Source organism: Mastomys coucha, unplaced genomic scaffold (genome assembly GCF_008632895.1).
Source record: "Mastomys coucha isolate ucsf_1 unplaced genomic scaffold, UCSF_Mcou_1 pScaffold12, whole genome shotgun sequence".
In the NCBI taxonomy this organism is placed as follows: domain Eukaryota; kingdom Metazoa; phylum Chordata; class Mammalia; order Rodentia; family Muridae; genus Mastomys; species Mastomys coucha.
In genome coordinates this window covers 18,066,147-18,080,869 of record NW_022196894.1, presented here as the reverse complement: position 1 = coordinate 18,080,869, position 14,723 = coordinate 18,066,147, and the positions used below count along the sequence as shown (strand labels likewise).

The window sequence follows — 14,723 nt, the reverse complement described above, 5'->3', positions numbered from 1 at the left end:
AAAAACCCCTCACAGGTGAGCCCTCCATTTTGCAGTTTTAGCTCCATTATAATCAAGTTGACAACCAAGATTAGCCATCACAGGCCCAGAAAAATGTCCAGAGTCACAAGAAGAGGGTTGAGTTGGATGGTCCCTCAGCCCCCTTGCAGAAGTCACCCGAACTGCTGCCAAGGGTCTGGAGGCTGAGACCATTCTTAACTATTTTGTGGTTGGCTGAAGGGTCAGTGTAGAAGGGACAACAGTTAGTGTGCCTCAGAGGAAGGTTGATCCAAGGAGCCATGACAAAGCTTAATAAATGAGCCACATGATGACAGTATTCATCCTTGACGTGTGCTATGCCAGTGAGGTAGCTAAATTTAGGTTTGGTTTGTTCTTGTTTTCTAACGTTTTGAGTTGTATCATTAAGCCATTTGTGTACTTTCTAATTTTTTAAATGTAGGCATTTTGAAGTAAAAATTTCCCTTGTAGGAAATTCAGTGTGTCCCTGAGGTTTTGTTATGTTGTTTTTTAATTTTCACTTAATTTCAGGAAGTTTATTTCTTCTATAACTTCTTCTTTTTAATTACTGAAATCACCTACTATTAGTGGATTGATGTTTTTCTGTGTCTTTAGCGCCAGTTGTAGGTCTTTTTAATGAAATCAGGTGTCCCGGAGTTTGGTGTGCATGTTTAGGATAGTGATGTCATCTTGGTTAAGTTAGTTGTTCCCTTGATGAGGATGAAGTGTCCCTTCTTCTGATTAGTTTTAGTTTGAAGTCTGTTTTGTCAGATTTAAGACTGGGATGCCTTGTTGCTCGTGTCCTGTTTGCTCGGGGCTCTCCTGTCACCCTTTCACTCTCAGGCAGTGGTGTTTAAAGCTCAGTTGTGTTTCCCAAAGCCGCAGGTGGATAGATGGATTTTGCAGGGGAGCAGATCCATTTGATCTAGATGCAGTCTTATCTCGGGAACCGATTCTCTGTCTTCTGCCTGACTTGTTCCTCTTATAAGGTCTTCTGTTGCATTCCTAGTTGGGCTTTGGGGTTTTCAGTTCCATCTTCATTTCAGCCTGAGTCCTCTTCACTATTTCTGTTTCCAGATTGAATTCCGTTCTCAGGTTCTGGATCATTTCTGTCACCCCCATCAGCCTTCAGTCTATGTTTTTTTCTGGCTTCATGCGGGTGTTTGTTCTCCTTGATTTCATTCATTGACAAGGTGTTTTATTGCTCTTTTAAGTTCTGCGTCCTGCAGTTCATCTGGGTAATTCTCACTGGCAAGCATTGCTACAGGCTGGAGAAGATACTGACTCGATTGTTCCTATAGTTGGTATTCATATTGTGATGAGATCTGGCCATGTAGAGTTCTTTGCAATTTTGTTCTGAGTTTGTTACAGATGGACTGGGTCAGGGAGAAGAGAAGATATTCAGGTTCAGTCTAGAGGTTGGAAATTGCTTGGATGGAATGAAGCAGGATAAGCAGAGGAGACTGGCCTGGTTCAAAGGTTGAATTTCCTGTTCCCAGCCAGGAGTGTGGGGATGGATAGGTCTGTGCAGAAAGGCTGAATATGATATGGGAGAGTCCTGTGGTTTAGGGGACAGCTAAGGAGGATCCTGACCCCAGACTGGGACACTGCCCTGGTTGTAGGGCCATCAGCAACTGGTAAGTATTGGCAGATTGTAAAGCCTATTCCAGCAGGTGCTTTAAAATTTTTATCCTTATAATTCTATTTCTCTAGAACCATTCCTAGTACCAGATCTGTATTAGTCAGGGTCCTCTAGTGGATCAGAGATGATAGAATGAGTATCTACGTGTACAGAATTTATTAAGAGTGGCATAAGCTGTGTCTGACTAATCTGTCAATGGCCAAGGTGACAAAAAGGCCAAGAATCTGGTAGTTACTCAGTCCACAAGGCTGTGTCTCAACTGGCCGTCGGTCTACGTGGAATTAATTCCCTAGGAAGTAGGTTCTAATACAGGGAAGGAATACCTTCATAGCAGGATAGGTGAAGTTGCCATGGAGAGGGAAGGCAAACAGGTAAAAAGCAAAAGCTTCCTTCTTCCATGCTTTCTTATGTGGCCTGCCACTAACAGACGTGGCCCAGACTCAGGGGGGTCTCTTATGTGGCCTGCCACCAATAGACGTGGCCCAGATTCCGGGCGGTCTTTGCACCTCCAAGGCTCCAATCAAGAAAACCCCTCACCTGGGTGCTTCGTTGCCTACTCCATTCATATGTAGTCATATCGGTGTTAGCCATCACAATAAGCCAGTTTTATTTTTCTAGAAGTTACTCACAGAGCCACTCTTCTGCCTCTTCTTGCTGCCCAGGGAAGTCCTCTCTGGGGATGGCTCTCTTCCGTCTGGTGGAGTTATCTGGAGGCTGCATCAAGATTGATGGAATAAGAATCAGTGACATCGGCCTGGCTGACCTCCGAAGCAAACTGGCCATCATTCCTCAGGAGCCAGTGCTGTTCAGTGGCACTGTCAGGTGAGAGCCTGGCTAGGACTGGGTGATGGCAGAGCCACCACGTGGGCCTGTGATTCCTATTGCGGTGATGAGGCAGCCTCTGCTCTGTGTGCTGCTTAATTAGCCAAGTGTCTCAGCAAGGCTCTGCCACAGGGGTCCAGAGATCAGAGAGATTTTGGCTCAGATTTCTGTCCCAGGACCTCTTAACAGGTTACATATTTATTATATGTAAGTACACTGTAGCTGTCTTCAGACACACCAGAAGAGGGCATCAGATCTCATTATGGATGGTTGCCAGCCACCATGTGGTTGCTGGGATTTGAACTCAGTACCTTCGGAAGAGCAGTCAGTGCTCTTACCTGCTGAGCCATCACTCCAGCCCCAGGTTACCACTCTTGAGCCTGTTTTCTCACCCCTAAAATGGTGATCCTTCAAGTGCTGTTGTCATGTAGGTGGAATAAATTCATAAGCGTACTGTAAGGGACAAGCCTGGCCAATGATAGGAGCACAAAGGCTGGCTGCTACCACCACCCTGAGTACCCCGTGCTGCCCCCTCCGCTATGCGGGCTGGGAGTTACCTTCCGCTGTTGCTTCTACCATCCTCTACTAGCTCTGATCCCCTCTCTTTTTCTCTGGTGCTGAGGAACTGAAGCTGTTTTGGGAATCTCGAGAATGAGCGCTCTGACACCATTGAGAGTGGGAGAGAGGAGATGACGGTTAGAGAAAGCCAGGACAGCTCCTAAAAGGCTTTGGTCTGGAGTCCAGTTTGCATTCTCAGTTTATACTCTGTAAACTCGGGTGGGGCCAGCAGCCCAGCAAGCAGCTGCAAGTGCATGGCAGTTAGCCTGGGGCCTTTTGGTTTTCAAAGGTGCACAGGTGACAGATAAAAGCTTTTGTGGTCAAATTGCTAAGGGCAGGGGCCAGGGGCTCACCGAGGAGATAAGGAGTGGGTGAGGGGAGTCAGGCAAGGTGGCCAGGCTTCAGCAGTCAGTGCTGCTTTAGTTTTACAGATTTTACAGAACAAAGAATAATGATTATCCAAGAAGTACGTATTATGTGTTTGATTTTTTTATTACATGTCTACTAGGGTTACAAGGTCAATCACAGTTAGAAAGTACAAATAGGACAGATTTTATTTTTATTATCAGCCCTAAAACTCCAATTTTAAGAATCTAAAAAATGTGTCCTTCAAAGCAAACATTTTTACTATATGACAGCCTGTTTTCAGGCTGGCAGTGTTTATAGTTTTAAAGCACTCCAGACAAACAGAAAATATCTGAACTATCTTTTTATGAATAACAAACACTAACACCTAACTGCTTTACTCTATTGTTTCATCATCTATGCTGTAAAGTAGGAGAAGTTATTTTAATCAATCCATCTTATTTACTGAGTTCTATTCCCCCTGTATGATCCCATCTTTAAAGTACATTTTCAGAGTGCTCTAAGCATATAATAAACAGAGGCTTGAATCTGTAACCTCCTGGCCAGTCAGAGTTTGTCAGTTGTCTATGTTTACCCTGCACCAGTTATACTGTTTGAGTTTGCTCAGGGGCAGATGGCCCAAGAAGAATTTCTAGCAGTGTGCTTATCTGTGCTTGACAATCTTCAGAGCATAGGAGGACTTCCAAATAGCGGCCGGGTGATGTAAAGTTTAGGACTTTCCTAAAAAGACTCAGACACAACTTTCTTGGGAAGAGACATAAAATGAGCCATAATGCAGAAAGTCCCCACAAATGCAACATGCAGAGACCAAAACTCCAAAGCGAGAGACAGAGTGACAAGTGATGGCAGCGAGAGACTGAATAACGGCCGATGGCAGCAATCGGCTCAGTCAGCGCTGTTGGAACTGTCACTGCTGCACCAGCTTCATGACTTGGCTGCTTCTGGTGGATGTGGCTGTGCCCGACAGTGGCCTGTTGTTTCAGCTGTTTGTCTAGGGCAGTCTGAGGTCATGCATGGCAATGGGCACTGTGTAGTCCAAGTGAGTAAACCAGTGAACCTGTATGGGAGAACTGGCCTTGTCTACGTTGGCCTGCTTCAGACAGGATTTTGCACGGCTGCCCCTCCACAGCAAACAGTGCTGCTCTTTCTGATTCTTCCTTTGGCAAGCACATAGGTTGACATATTTCAGGCATCTCCATTTTTGATATTAAGTCTCAAATTATGTTTTTTCTGACATTTAAATGTAATAATATATTAGATATTAGGTATGTTTTAATATATAATATAAATTTCCCTTTTTTGGCGTGTTGAATAGTAATTAGGAAGAAAATCATCTTTTCTATCTTTGTCCTTAAATTGCCTCCTAAAACAGGGGTTCCCATGATTTCTGTCCATTTTCAGTCAAGTTGCCTTTCTTTGGAAATAAAAACTATATACAAGAAGTAGATTGTGCTTTTTATTTTACAGCCATCCAAAAGTAATGTTGATTTTCCTGTTTAATTTTTAGCAGTTTCAAAAGGGAGGGGCAACCCAAGACTTGCCTTTAAAACTGGGTGTCTTGTTCTTCAGAATAGCATTTGAACTCATTCATTCAAGGCAGGCTCTGTAGCTGCCTTCATCTGATCAGGCAGCTGTCCTGGAAAGCTTAAATAACAGAGATTTCTCCCAATTCATACATGTGAGAAGTCCAAGACTGGTGCGTAATAAGGACCGTCTTTCTCGTCATGTTTTCCTATGCAAGAAAGCCATGCGTGCGAGTGAGTTTCTGAGCTTTCCTCTTAGAAGGATGCTAATCCTATCATGAAGGCCCCATCCTTATGACCTAATCTTTCTTTTATTTCCTTCTTGTCTTTTTTTGTTGTTGTTTTTGTTTTTGTTTTTTCAAGACAGGGTTTCTCTGTATAGCCCTGGCTGCCCTAGAACTCAATCTGTAGAGCAGGCTGGCCTCGAACTCTTCTATCCACCTGCCTCTGCCTCCCAAGTGCAGGGATTAAAGGCGTGCGCCACCACCGCCCGGCTTTGTCTTATCTTTTTTAAAGATTTATTTATTTTTATTTATTTTATGTGTATGAGTACACTGTAGCTGTATAGATGGCTGTGAGCCATCATGTGTGTGGCTGCTGTTGATCTCAGGACCTCTGCCGGCCCCGCTTGCTCGCAGTAATTTACTGCAGCTGTCTTCAGATGCACCAGAAGAGGGAGTCCGATTTCATTACGGGTGGTTGTGAGCCACCATGTGGTTGCTGGGATCTGAACTCAGGACCTTAGGAAGAGCAGTCAGTGCTCTTACCCGCTGAGCCATCTCGCCAGCCATTGCCTTATCTTTTTTTTTAAAAAGACAGCATCTTGCTTTGTAGTCTTGGCTGGCCTGGAACTGGTTATGTTAAACCAGCTAACCTCAAACTCAGAGCTATGCCCACCTCTTCCTCTTGAACACTGGGACTGAGTGCTTCCAGGCTCATACTTAGTGAAAGTCCTAGTCACTTCCTACAGGTCTCACTTCACATTGGAGGTGTGATAGACTAGACAAAGTCCGTAAGCATGCAGATACTTAGTGTATGGCAGTAAAGAAGTAAACTCTCACCCATGTTCACATAGTGAACACTACTGAGGCCCTTGCTTCAGCATTTTCTCCTCCTGGTGATGTCATGTGCTGGAGCTCTTGGTTACACTTCACCAATATCCTTGGGTACTTAGGCAACAAGTTCATATAAGTGACACAAAGATAATTAACTTTGGCTTACTTTGCTGCTACCTGTTGGAGTTTAGGTCTTTTTCAGGACTTAAGCATTTTATTTATTGAGGCTTCTGCCCATAACCATAGAGCCACACTAGCGTTTAACCCAGTTGTCACCTTCAGGTCTTTACAGATGTCCCTTGAAGAGAATTTCCCCAAAGATTCAGTAGGTTCTCAGCTAAAATGTTAGTAAAGGACTATTGCAACTTGACCCTAGACCCTACTGCAATGTGTCCTTCCTTTATACCAGAAAGCTGGCCCCAAGCCTAGGACAGAGTAGATGGTATCCTTTGGGAGTCCAGAGGTGACTTCCCTCCCACAGGAAAGAGGTCTGACCATTAATGTCAATGCCAATGGAATGGCAGGCAAAATTGAGATGTCTCATAAACAAAATACTGCTGACCTGAGAGAGGACTAAGGTGTGTTGGTCTTAGGGAGATGAGAGTGGATAAGAGCTCAGCATAAGCCCTTATGCTGAGTGAACATAAGCCCTTAAGGTTTATGTGTACATCATGGTGGGATTCTTCTGAGAATGCTGGGCTAGGGAATGGTTACGCCGCTGGTGTCTGCGTAGGTGAAGAGGCTGCTCTGGGAAATCAGACAAGAGTGAGGTCTGTGGTTTTTTTTTTTTTTAAATGAAGGGTTTTTTTTGTTTGTTTGTTTTTGTTTTTGTTTTTGTTTTTGGTATTTTCAAGACAGGGTTTCTCTGTGTAGCTCTGGCCGTCCTGGAACTCACTCTGTAGACCAGGCTTGCCTTGAACTCAGAAATCCACCTGCCTCTGCCTCCGAAGTGCTGGGATTAAAGGCATGCGCCACCACTGCCTGGCTTTAAATAAAGGTTTTTTATGCAATATGTTTTGATCATGGATTCCCCTCCCTTACTTTCAGATCCCACCTCCTTAACCTCTTATCCTTCCATCTTTTCTCTCTCTCTCAGCCTTGCCAATAGCCTGAGTTGTTTGGGGAATTCCATGGTGACCCTTTGACCAACAACTCAATTAGATGTAACCCACTGGATGTTTCACTTGGTGACAAGGAATGCCTGACTGGGGCTTCATCGCCTCCATTATTTGTTGCCTCCTTTAGATTTGTCATATGTACATATTTTAAGACACTTCTACTATAATAGGTTTCTATATGAGCCCTCAGATGGCCCTTACTGTTAGCTGTCCATCCCCATATTCCTTCCCTTACCGCACTCTTGCATCCCCATCTTTGTTTAATCCTCAGGTGCCCGTCTCCATGCTCTCTAACTATATATTCTATTTCCCTTCCTTCAGAGAACCAACCCTACCTGCTCGTCCTTACTCTCTACCTAACCTCCATGGTTCTATAGATAGTAGTATTCCTGTTGAAGGTTAAATAGCTATCATCCACATACTTTGGCAGCAAAGTAAGCCAAAGTTAATTATCTTTGTGTCACTTATATGAACTTGTTGCCTAAGTACCCAATACATACTATATTAGTCTTTTGGGGTCTAGGTTACCTCACTCAGGATGATTTTTTTTTATAATTATATCCATTTACCAGCCAGCAAATCATAGTTTCATTTTTCAAACAGCAGAATAATAGTCCACTGTGTAAATTACTATATTTTCATTATCCATTCATCTGTTGATGGACATCTAGGCTGTTTCCAATTACTAGCTATTATAAATAGAGCAGCAGTGAACATGGTTGAGAAAGTATCTCTATAGAAGAATGCAGAATCCTTTTGGCGTATGCCCAACAGTATAACTAGATCTTGAAGTAAATCTACTCCCAGCTTCCTGAGGGTTGCTATACTGATTTCTGTAGTGGTTGTACAAATTTACACTCTCACCAGCAACAGATGAGTGTTCCCCTTTCTTCATATCCTTGCCAGCTTCAACTGTCATTTGTTTTATTGATCTTAGCCATTCTGATTGATGTAAGATGAAATATCAAAGTAGTTGTGTTTTGCATTTCCCTAATTACTAAGGATGTTGAGCATTTCTTTAAGTGGTCCTCAACCATTTGTGTTTCCTCCTTTGAGAACTTTAGATCTGTGTCCCCCCACCCCCTTTTTTTTTTTTCCTATTACTCATTGTTATCTTAGTGCCTGTGCTGACGGTGCCTTCTTCAGAAAGTTCTTTCCTGTGTTACTGAGTTCAAGCTATTTAATACTCTGTCTGTCTTATTTGAGGTTACTGTTGCTGTGGTAAAACACCACAACCAAGTTAGGGAGGAAGGGCTTTATTTGGTTTATGGTTGCACAGCACTGCTCATCATTGAAGGAAGTCAGGACAGGAACTTAGAACAGGGCAGGAGCCAAGGAGAGGCCATGGAGGAGTGCTGCTTACTGCTTTGATCCACATGGCTTGCTCAGCCTACTTTCTGATAACTAGTGAGAACCACCAGCCCAGGGGTGACTCCATCCTCAATGAGCTGAGCCCTCCCACATCACTAATTAACAAAATGCCCTATAAGCTTGCCTACAGCCCTGGTATATGGAGGCATTTTCTCAATTTAGGTTCCCTCTTCTCTGATACTCTAGCTTGTGCCAAGTTGACATAAACTAACCAGGATATTCTTCACACTATCTGGTCTTATGTCGAGGTCTTTGAACCCACTATAGAGTTGAATTTTGTATAGGGTGATAAATGTGGATCTATTTATATTCTTCTGCATGGAGCCATCCAGTAGTTTGACCAGCACCATCTGGTAAAGGTGCTGTCTTTTCTCCACTGTGTATTTTTGGCTCTGTTGTTAAAAACCAGGTGTTCACATGTATGTGGACTTACATCTGGGTCTTCAATTAGATTCCATTTATCACCATGTCTGTTTTAATGCCATACCATGCTGTTTTTATTACTATAGCTCTGTAGTACAACTTGACATTGGGGATGGTGATACTGCCAGGGGTTCTTTTATTGTTCAGAATTATTTTTAGCCATCCTAGGGGTTTTGTGTTTCCATATGAAAGTGAAAATTGTTTTTTCAGTTTCTGAGAAGAATTATGTTGGAATTTTGATGGAGATTGCATTGAATCTGTAGGTTTTTTTGGTAGGATGGCCATTTTTACTATGTTAATCCTATTGATCCATGAGCATGTGAGATTGTTACATCTGATATCCCTGCAGTTTTTTTTTTCCGTATCTTAAAAGTTTTCTTATATAAGCCTGTCACTTGCATGGTTAGAATTATCTTAAACACACACACACACACACACACATACATACACATGTACATTTGCACACATTTACAAACACCTATAGATTTTGAGGCTGTTGGGAAAGTGGTATTTCTCTGATTTGTCATTTGTATATAGGAAAGCACTGATTTTATGTGTTAATTTTGTATTCTGCTACTTTGCTGAAAGTGTTACGGAAAATAAAAAAATAGAACCAGTATGTTCCCGTACTTGTGCCTCTGCCCTGGCAGCCTGGCTGGCCATGCACTGGCGGGCAATGGCTGACCTGTTTTATCTCATGGAGACTCTGACTCAGAACTCCACAATCTCTCCACCCAGCTCACTAGATTCCCACTGGCGGGTCACTACCGCGTCAACCCCGTGCTTCAAATCCCCACGGCCTTGTGGTGCACATCTGGCAAACCTACGTTTTGCCACCACTTTCTCTCTTGAACCCAGATGAATGTGAAAGACAACACAACACAAACTTAGTTCAGAAATAATGGTAACTCAATCTCTGGGAGCAACAACTAAAACCTAATCTTGTAAGCCTTATTAAAATCCGATTCCTCTGGTGGCGAATCCTGGCGGATCCACCACGATACCGGAAAACCCTAGCAGCTATATCTCACCCCTCTGCTGTCCCGTTCCAGAGAGACCCTAACTCTCTCCTGCTACCTCTCTTCCTCCCTCCAACCCAGAAGTCCCACCTACTTGCCCAGTGATTGGCTCCTTTATTCATTAAGGGATCGGTTCACAAGAACAGCACCTGGCCCATCCACAACATGAAGGTGTTTATCAGCTATAGAAATTTACTGGTGAAATTTTAGGGTTATTTATGTAGAAAATCATATCACTTGCAAATAGAGATACTTTGGCTTCTTCCTTTCCTGTTGTTTCCCCTTGATCTCCCTCCAGTTGTCTTATAACTCTAAGACTTCATGTATTATATTGAATAGATATCTAGAATATACAAAGAACTAAAACAAAAAAACAAAACAAAAACCCAAACCCAACACCAAGAAAACAAACAACTCATTTTTTAAAAATGGGGCATAAAGCTGGTCATGATGACTCACACCTTTAATTCCAGTACTTGAGAGGCAGAGGTAGGTGGGTCTATGGGTTCCAGGCGTGTCTCAAAACAAAACAAAACAAAAATGGGACAAGGAACTAAAGAGTTCTCAAAAGTCAAAATTGAAATGGCTGAGAAACTTACTCATCTGTGTTCACTGCTGCTTGATTCACTACAGAAAACAGCCTACATATCTGGCAGATGATAAATGGCAGTGAAACATTTGCACAACAGAATACTATTCAGCTGTTCAGAAAAAAATGAAATTGAGCTAGAAACAGATAGTCCAGTGGTTAGAAATACTGACTGCTCTTCCAGAGGACCCAGGTCTGATTCCAAGCACCCACATGGTGGCATATAACTGTATATAACTCCAGGGGATTCAATGCCTTCTTCTGGCCTTCATGGGCACCAGCACGTGTACACAGTGCACACGCATGCAACAAAACATCCATCAAATAAATAACTTTAAAAAATTGTATATAAAATTTGTATATGAAATTTTATATGAAATGGGTAGAGCTGAAATTAGTCATTCTGGGTGAGGTGACCTAGACTTAGGAAGTCAGATGCCATAGACATTTTTCTCATTTGAGTCTTCAGATGTGTGTGTTCCATTGGAAACAGCCACAGAGATCAGGAGCTTAAGTGGGCAGATTCAGAGGGAGGAGAGATGAAGTGCAGCAGTGTAGTCAGTTACAGAAGTGTAATGAAACAGGGAAGGGTAACTGAGGAGGGAGATGACCATCGGTTAAACAAATATGAAGCCACTGTAGAATGTTCCTAAAATATATGCATACACAGATACAAAATGTTTACATGGAATTACCCTATAACAGGGCAAAATGCCCCTACTGGACACCAGAGGCTAACAAAAAGTCAATGCTAGGAATGGAGTATGTCTTTTGAAGATATTGGCACACTCCCCCAAAAGAAGCATCATAGACTATTGCCAATGCTCTTGATTGCCCTTCAGAACTTGACTGTATGACACTAGTGCTGAGGACACCACACACTTGAGTCACAGAACATGCTACTGGAGAAGCAAAGGAATCACTAGTCTTACCCATATGTGAACCCTGTGAACTACAACAATGACTTGTCTGGTAAGACATGCCCAAGGAGCAGGAGTAACCAGCCAGTCTCTGATTGTTTAAGGGCTGCTCCACAAGGTGAAACCTATACATGGCATCTTTATTTGTTCCAAGAACCTGTGGCTAGACATGTCACAGGTCCTAGAGGAACATCTACTACTATTACTGTCCTAAATGGACATAATATTAAACCGACTTCTAACAACTCATCATTAGACCTGGAGATTAATCCATCTCTATCCCTCATCAGAGAAGATGGTGATTAAAGCAGAGACCCACAAATGGTCAAAGTGCAGAGAATAAAAGGCTATAGAGTGCTTAGCCCTAAATGGGAAACATCTCTATCACAGTCCCTCTTCCCACGGCTCAGGGATCATTGCAGACTCAGAAGGGGAAGAAAGATTGTAAGAGCCACAGGCTGACTACAGGAAACAATGTTTTCTGGGCATAGTGGGGTAGTTACACATATGAATTCACAGCAATTGGAACAGTATACACAAGACCTGGGCAAGCTCAAGCCAAAGTTCCAGTGTGGAGAGGGGAGGTGGGCACTGCTGGGAGACCATTCTCCAGTGGAAGCTATACATCCAAGAGTATATGGGCAACAGAGATTGTACTTGTTCCTTTCTTTCTTAAGTACATAGTTGGCTGGGCTGTGAAGGAGCTTGCATCTGGGAGGAGTCAGAGTGAGCAGCATGAATATGATCAAAGTATTTCCATGAAATTCTCAGATAACAATCGAGGAAAAAAGAAGGCTTTTTCTTTTTTTCTTTTTCTTTTTCTTTTTTTCAAGACAGGGTTTCTCTGTGTAGTTCTGGCTGTCCTGGAGCTCACTCTGTAGACCAGGCTGGCCTCAAACTCAGAAATCCGCCTGCCTCTGCCTCCTAAGTGCTGGAGTTAAAGGGGTGAGCCACCACCGCCCAGCAAGAAGGCATTTTCTACATTTGTACACAAAGAGGGATATAGCTGAAGGAAATCATGTTTCCAGGTGTCAGAGGTGATTAAAATACACTCCTGTTTCTTTTGCATTTTTTTCTTTTTTTCTTTTTATTTTTTTATCTTTTGCATTTTCATATCAATATTTATAAAAATTTTTAAAGCTAACTTATGTTGAGTAATAAAAATAACAAACTTTAAATTATGTTTTAGAAAGGAGGGATCCCCAATCTCAGGTGTCGTCCTGTGACTCTGTAGGGGGCCTGTGACCTTCAAAGTTGATATCCAGTTTTCTGCGTGTGCTGTTTAACCACAGACAGCCATTGAAATGTGGTTTGTTGGGTTGGAGAGATGGCTCAGTGGTTAAGATCAGTGGAGAAGATCAGAGCACCGGCTGCTCTTCCAGAGGTCCCTAGTTCAAATCCCAGCAACCACATGGTAACCTCACAACCATCTGTAATGAGATCGGATGCCCTCTTCTGGTGTGTCTGAGGACAGCTTCAATGCACTTACATATAATAAATACATAAATCTTTTCAAAAAAAAGAAAGAAGGAAAGGAAGAACGAACGAACGAGCTGTGGTTTGTTGCCAGGCGGCTGTGGCGCACACCTTTAATCCCAGCACTTGGGATGCGGGATGCAGAGGCAGGTGGATTTCTGAATTTGAGGCCAGCCTGGTCTACAGAGTGAGTTCCATGACAGCAGGAATACATTGAGAATCCCTGGCTCAAAAAAAAAAAAAAAAAAAAAAAAATGTGGTTTGTTAAACATTGGCCTCTGAGCAGTTTCTGTCATATTTCTTCCCAGATCAAACCTGGACCCTTTCAACCAGTACACGGAAGACCAGATCTGGGATGCTCTAGAGAGAACGCACATGAAGGAATGTGTAAGTGGAACTGAGGGAGGGCTGTGCTGGCATCGTAAGGCTGGGAATGCGGGCGTGCTGCATTCTGTTCTGGCTCCCTCTCACTTGCAACCATCCTCCCCTCCCACTCCAGGATGTCTGTGGAAGAATACTTCTAAGCAGTAGTTCATAGGCTTGTCACATGCATCCCAAAGTCAGTGTTGCATACAGTGTTATGCTCAACTGGTAAAGGGGCTTGTCACCAAGTCTCTAACCACCTGAGTTCAAGTTCCAGTATCACATGGACAAAGGAGAGAACCAACTCCCACAGTGTCTCTGACTGCCATACTTACAGTATCACACACACACACTCACACACATACATACATACACATATATACACATATACATACACACCCATGCATACATGGACAAAGGAGAGAACCAACTCCCACACTTGTCTCTGACAGCTATACTTACAGTATCACACACACATACACACACACACATATATACACATACACATACACACACATGCATACATGGACAAAGGAGAGAACCAACTCGCACACTTGTCTCTGATTGCCATACTTACAGTATCATACACACACTCACACACATACACATATACACACATGCATACATATACATAGACATACATACACACATACACAATTACACATACTCATGCATGTAACACACATATACACACATGTATACATATACATAGTCATATACACATATACACGTGCATACATATACATAGTTATATGTACACATATATGCAATTACACATACTCATACATGTAACACATATACACACATGTACAGGCACACACACTCACATATACACACATGCATACATATACAGTCATACATACACATATGTGCAATTATACATACACCTGTATGTAACACACATATACACACAGTAACATACATACATACTCTCACACACACAAACATACATATACACAAATAAACATAATAAACAAAGACTTAAAGTTGGTCTCTCAGCCCTACCGCCCACATTGCTCATGGCCATATTGGTCCCATACTCTTCATTGACTGAGAATGTATTAACGATAGCTAGTCAGAACTTAAGAAATTCTATATACACAAAAGATCTACAATTTATTGCTGATTCTATAATGTGCAGTGTACCATAGATCACAGATGTCATGGAGCAACCCAGCAGACTCGAGCCAGTAGCCAGTCTGCAGATGGGTACTACTGGTCTTGAGTGGAACACTGTAACCTGAATCCAATATCCAGTGCCCCTGTCAGTTAGATGAGCCTTGCTTCCATCTTACATAGAGTAGCCTCAATCTCATTTGAAGAAGAGATTCCATGATGCTTAGAAAAAGAAAAGATTGCCAGTGTGGGGGGGGGGCAAGCGTAAGAAAATAAACAATACAAACCAAGGTCAAATGCCATCATCAGAACCCAATTCTCCCACCATAGCAAGTCCTGGACACACCATCACACTGGAAAAGCAA

General features: G+C 42.7%; 1 protein-coding gene across 3 annotated transcripts in view; it reads left to right on the top strand.

Moving 5' to 3' along the window:
- Positions 1 to 14,723, top strand: part of Abcc5 (ATP binding cassette subfamily C member 5) — a 109,197-nt gene that overhangs the window by 83,439 nt on the left and 11,035 nt on the right. For all 3 annotated transcript variants that reach the window (XM_031363420.1, XM_031363419.1, XM_031363421.1), the window contains 2 exons: positions 2,302 to 2,461; positions 13,188 to 13,266. In XM_031363420.1, the coding sequence (XP_031219280.1) occupies positions 2,302 to 2,461; positions 13,188 to 13,266 (239 nt within the window). The remainder of the gene's footprint in view (positions 1 to 2,301; positions 2,462 to 13,187; positions 13,267 to 14,723) is intronic.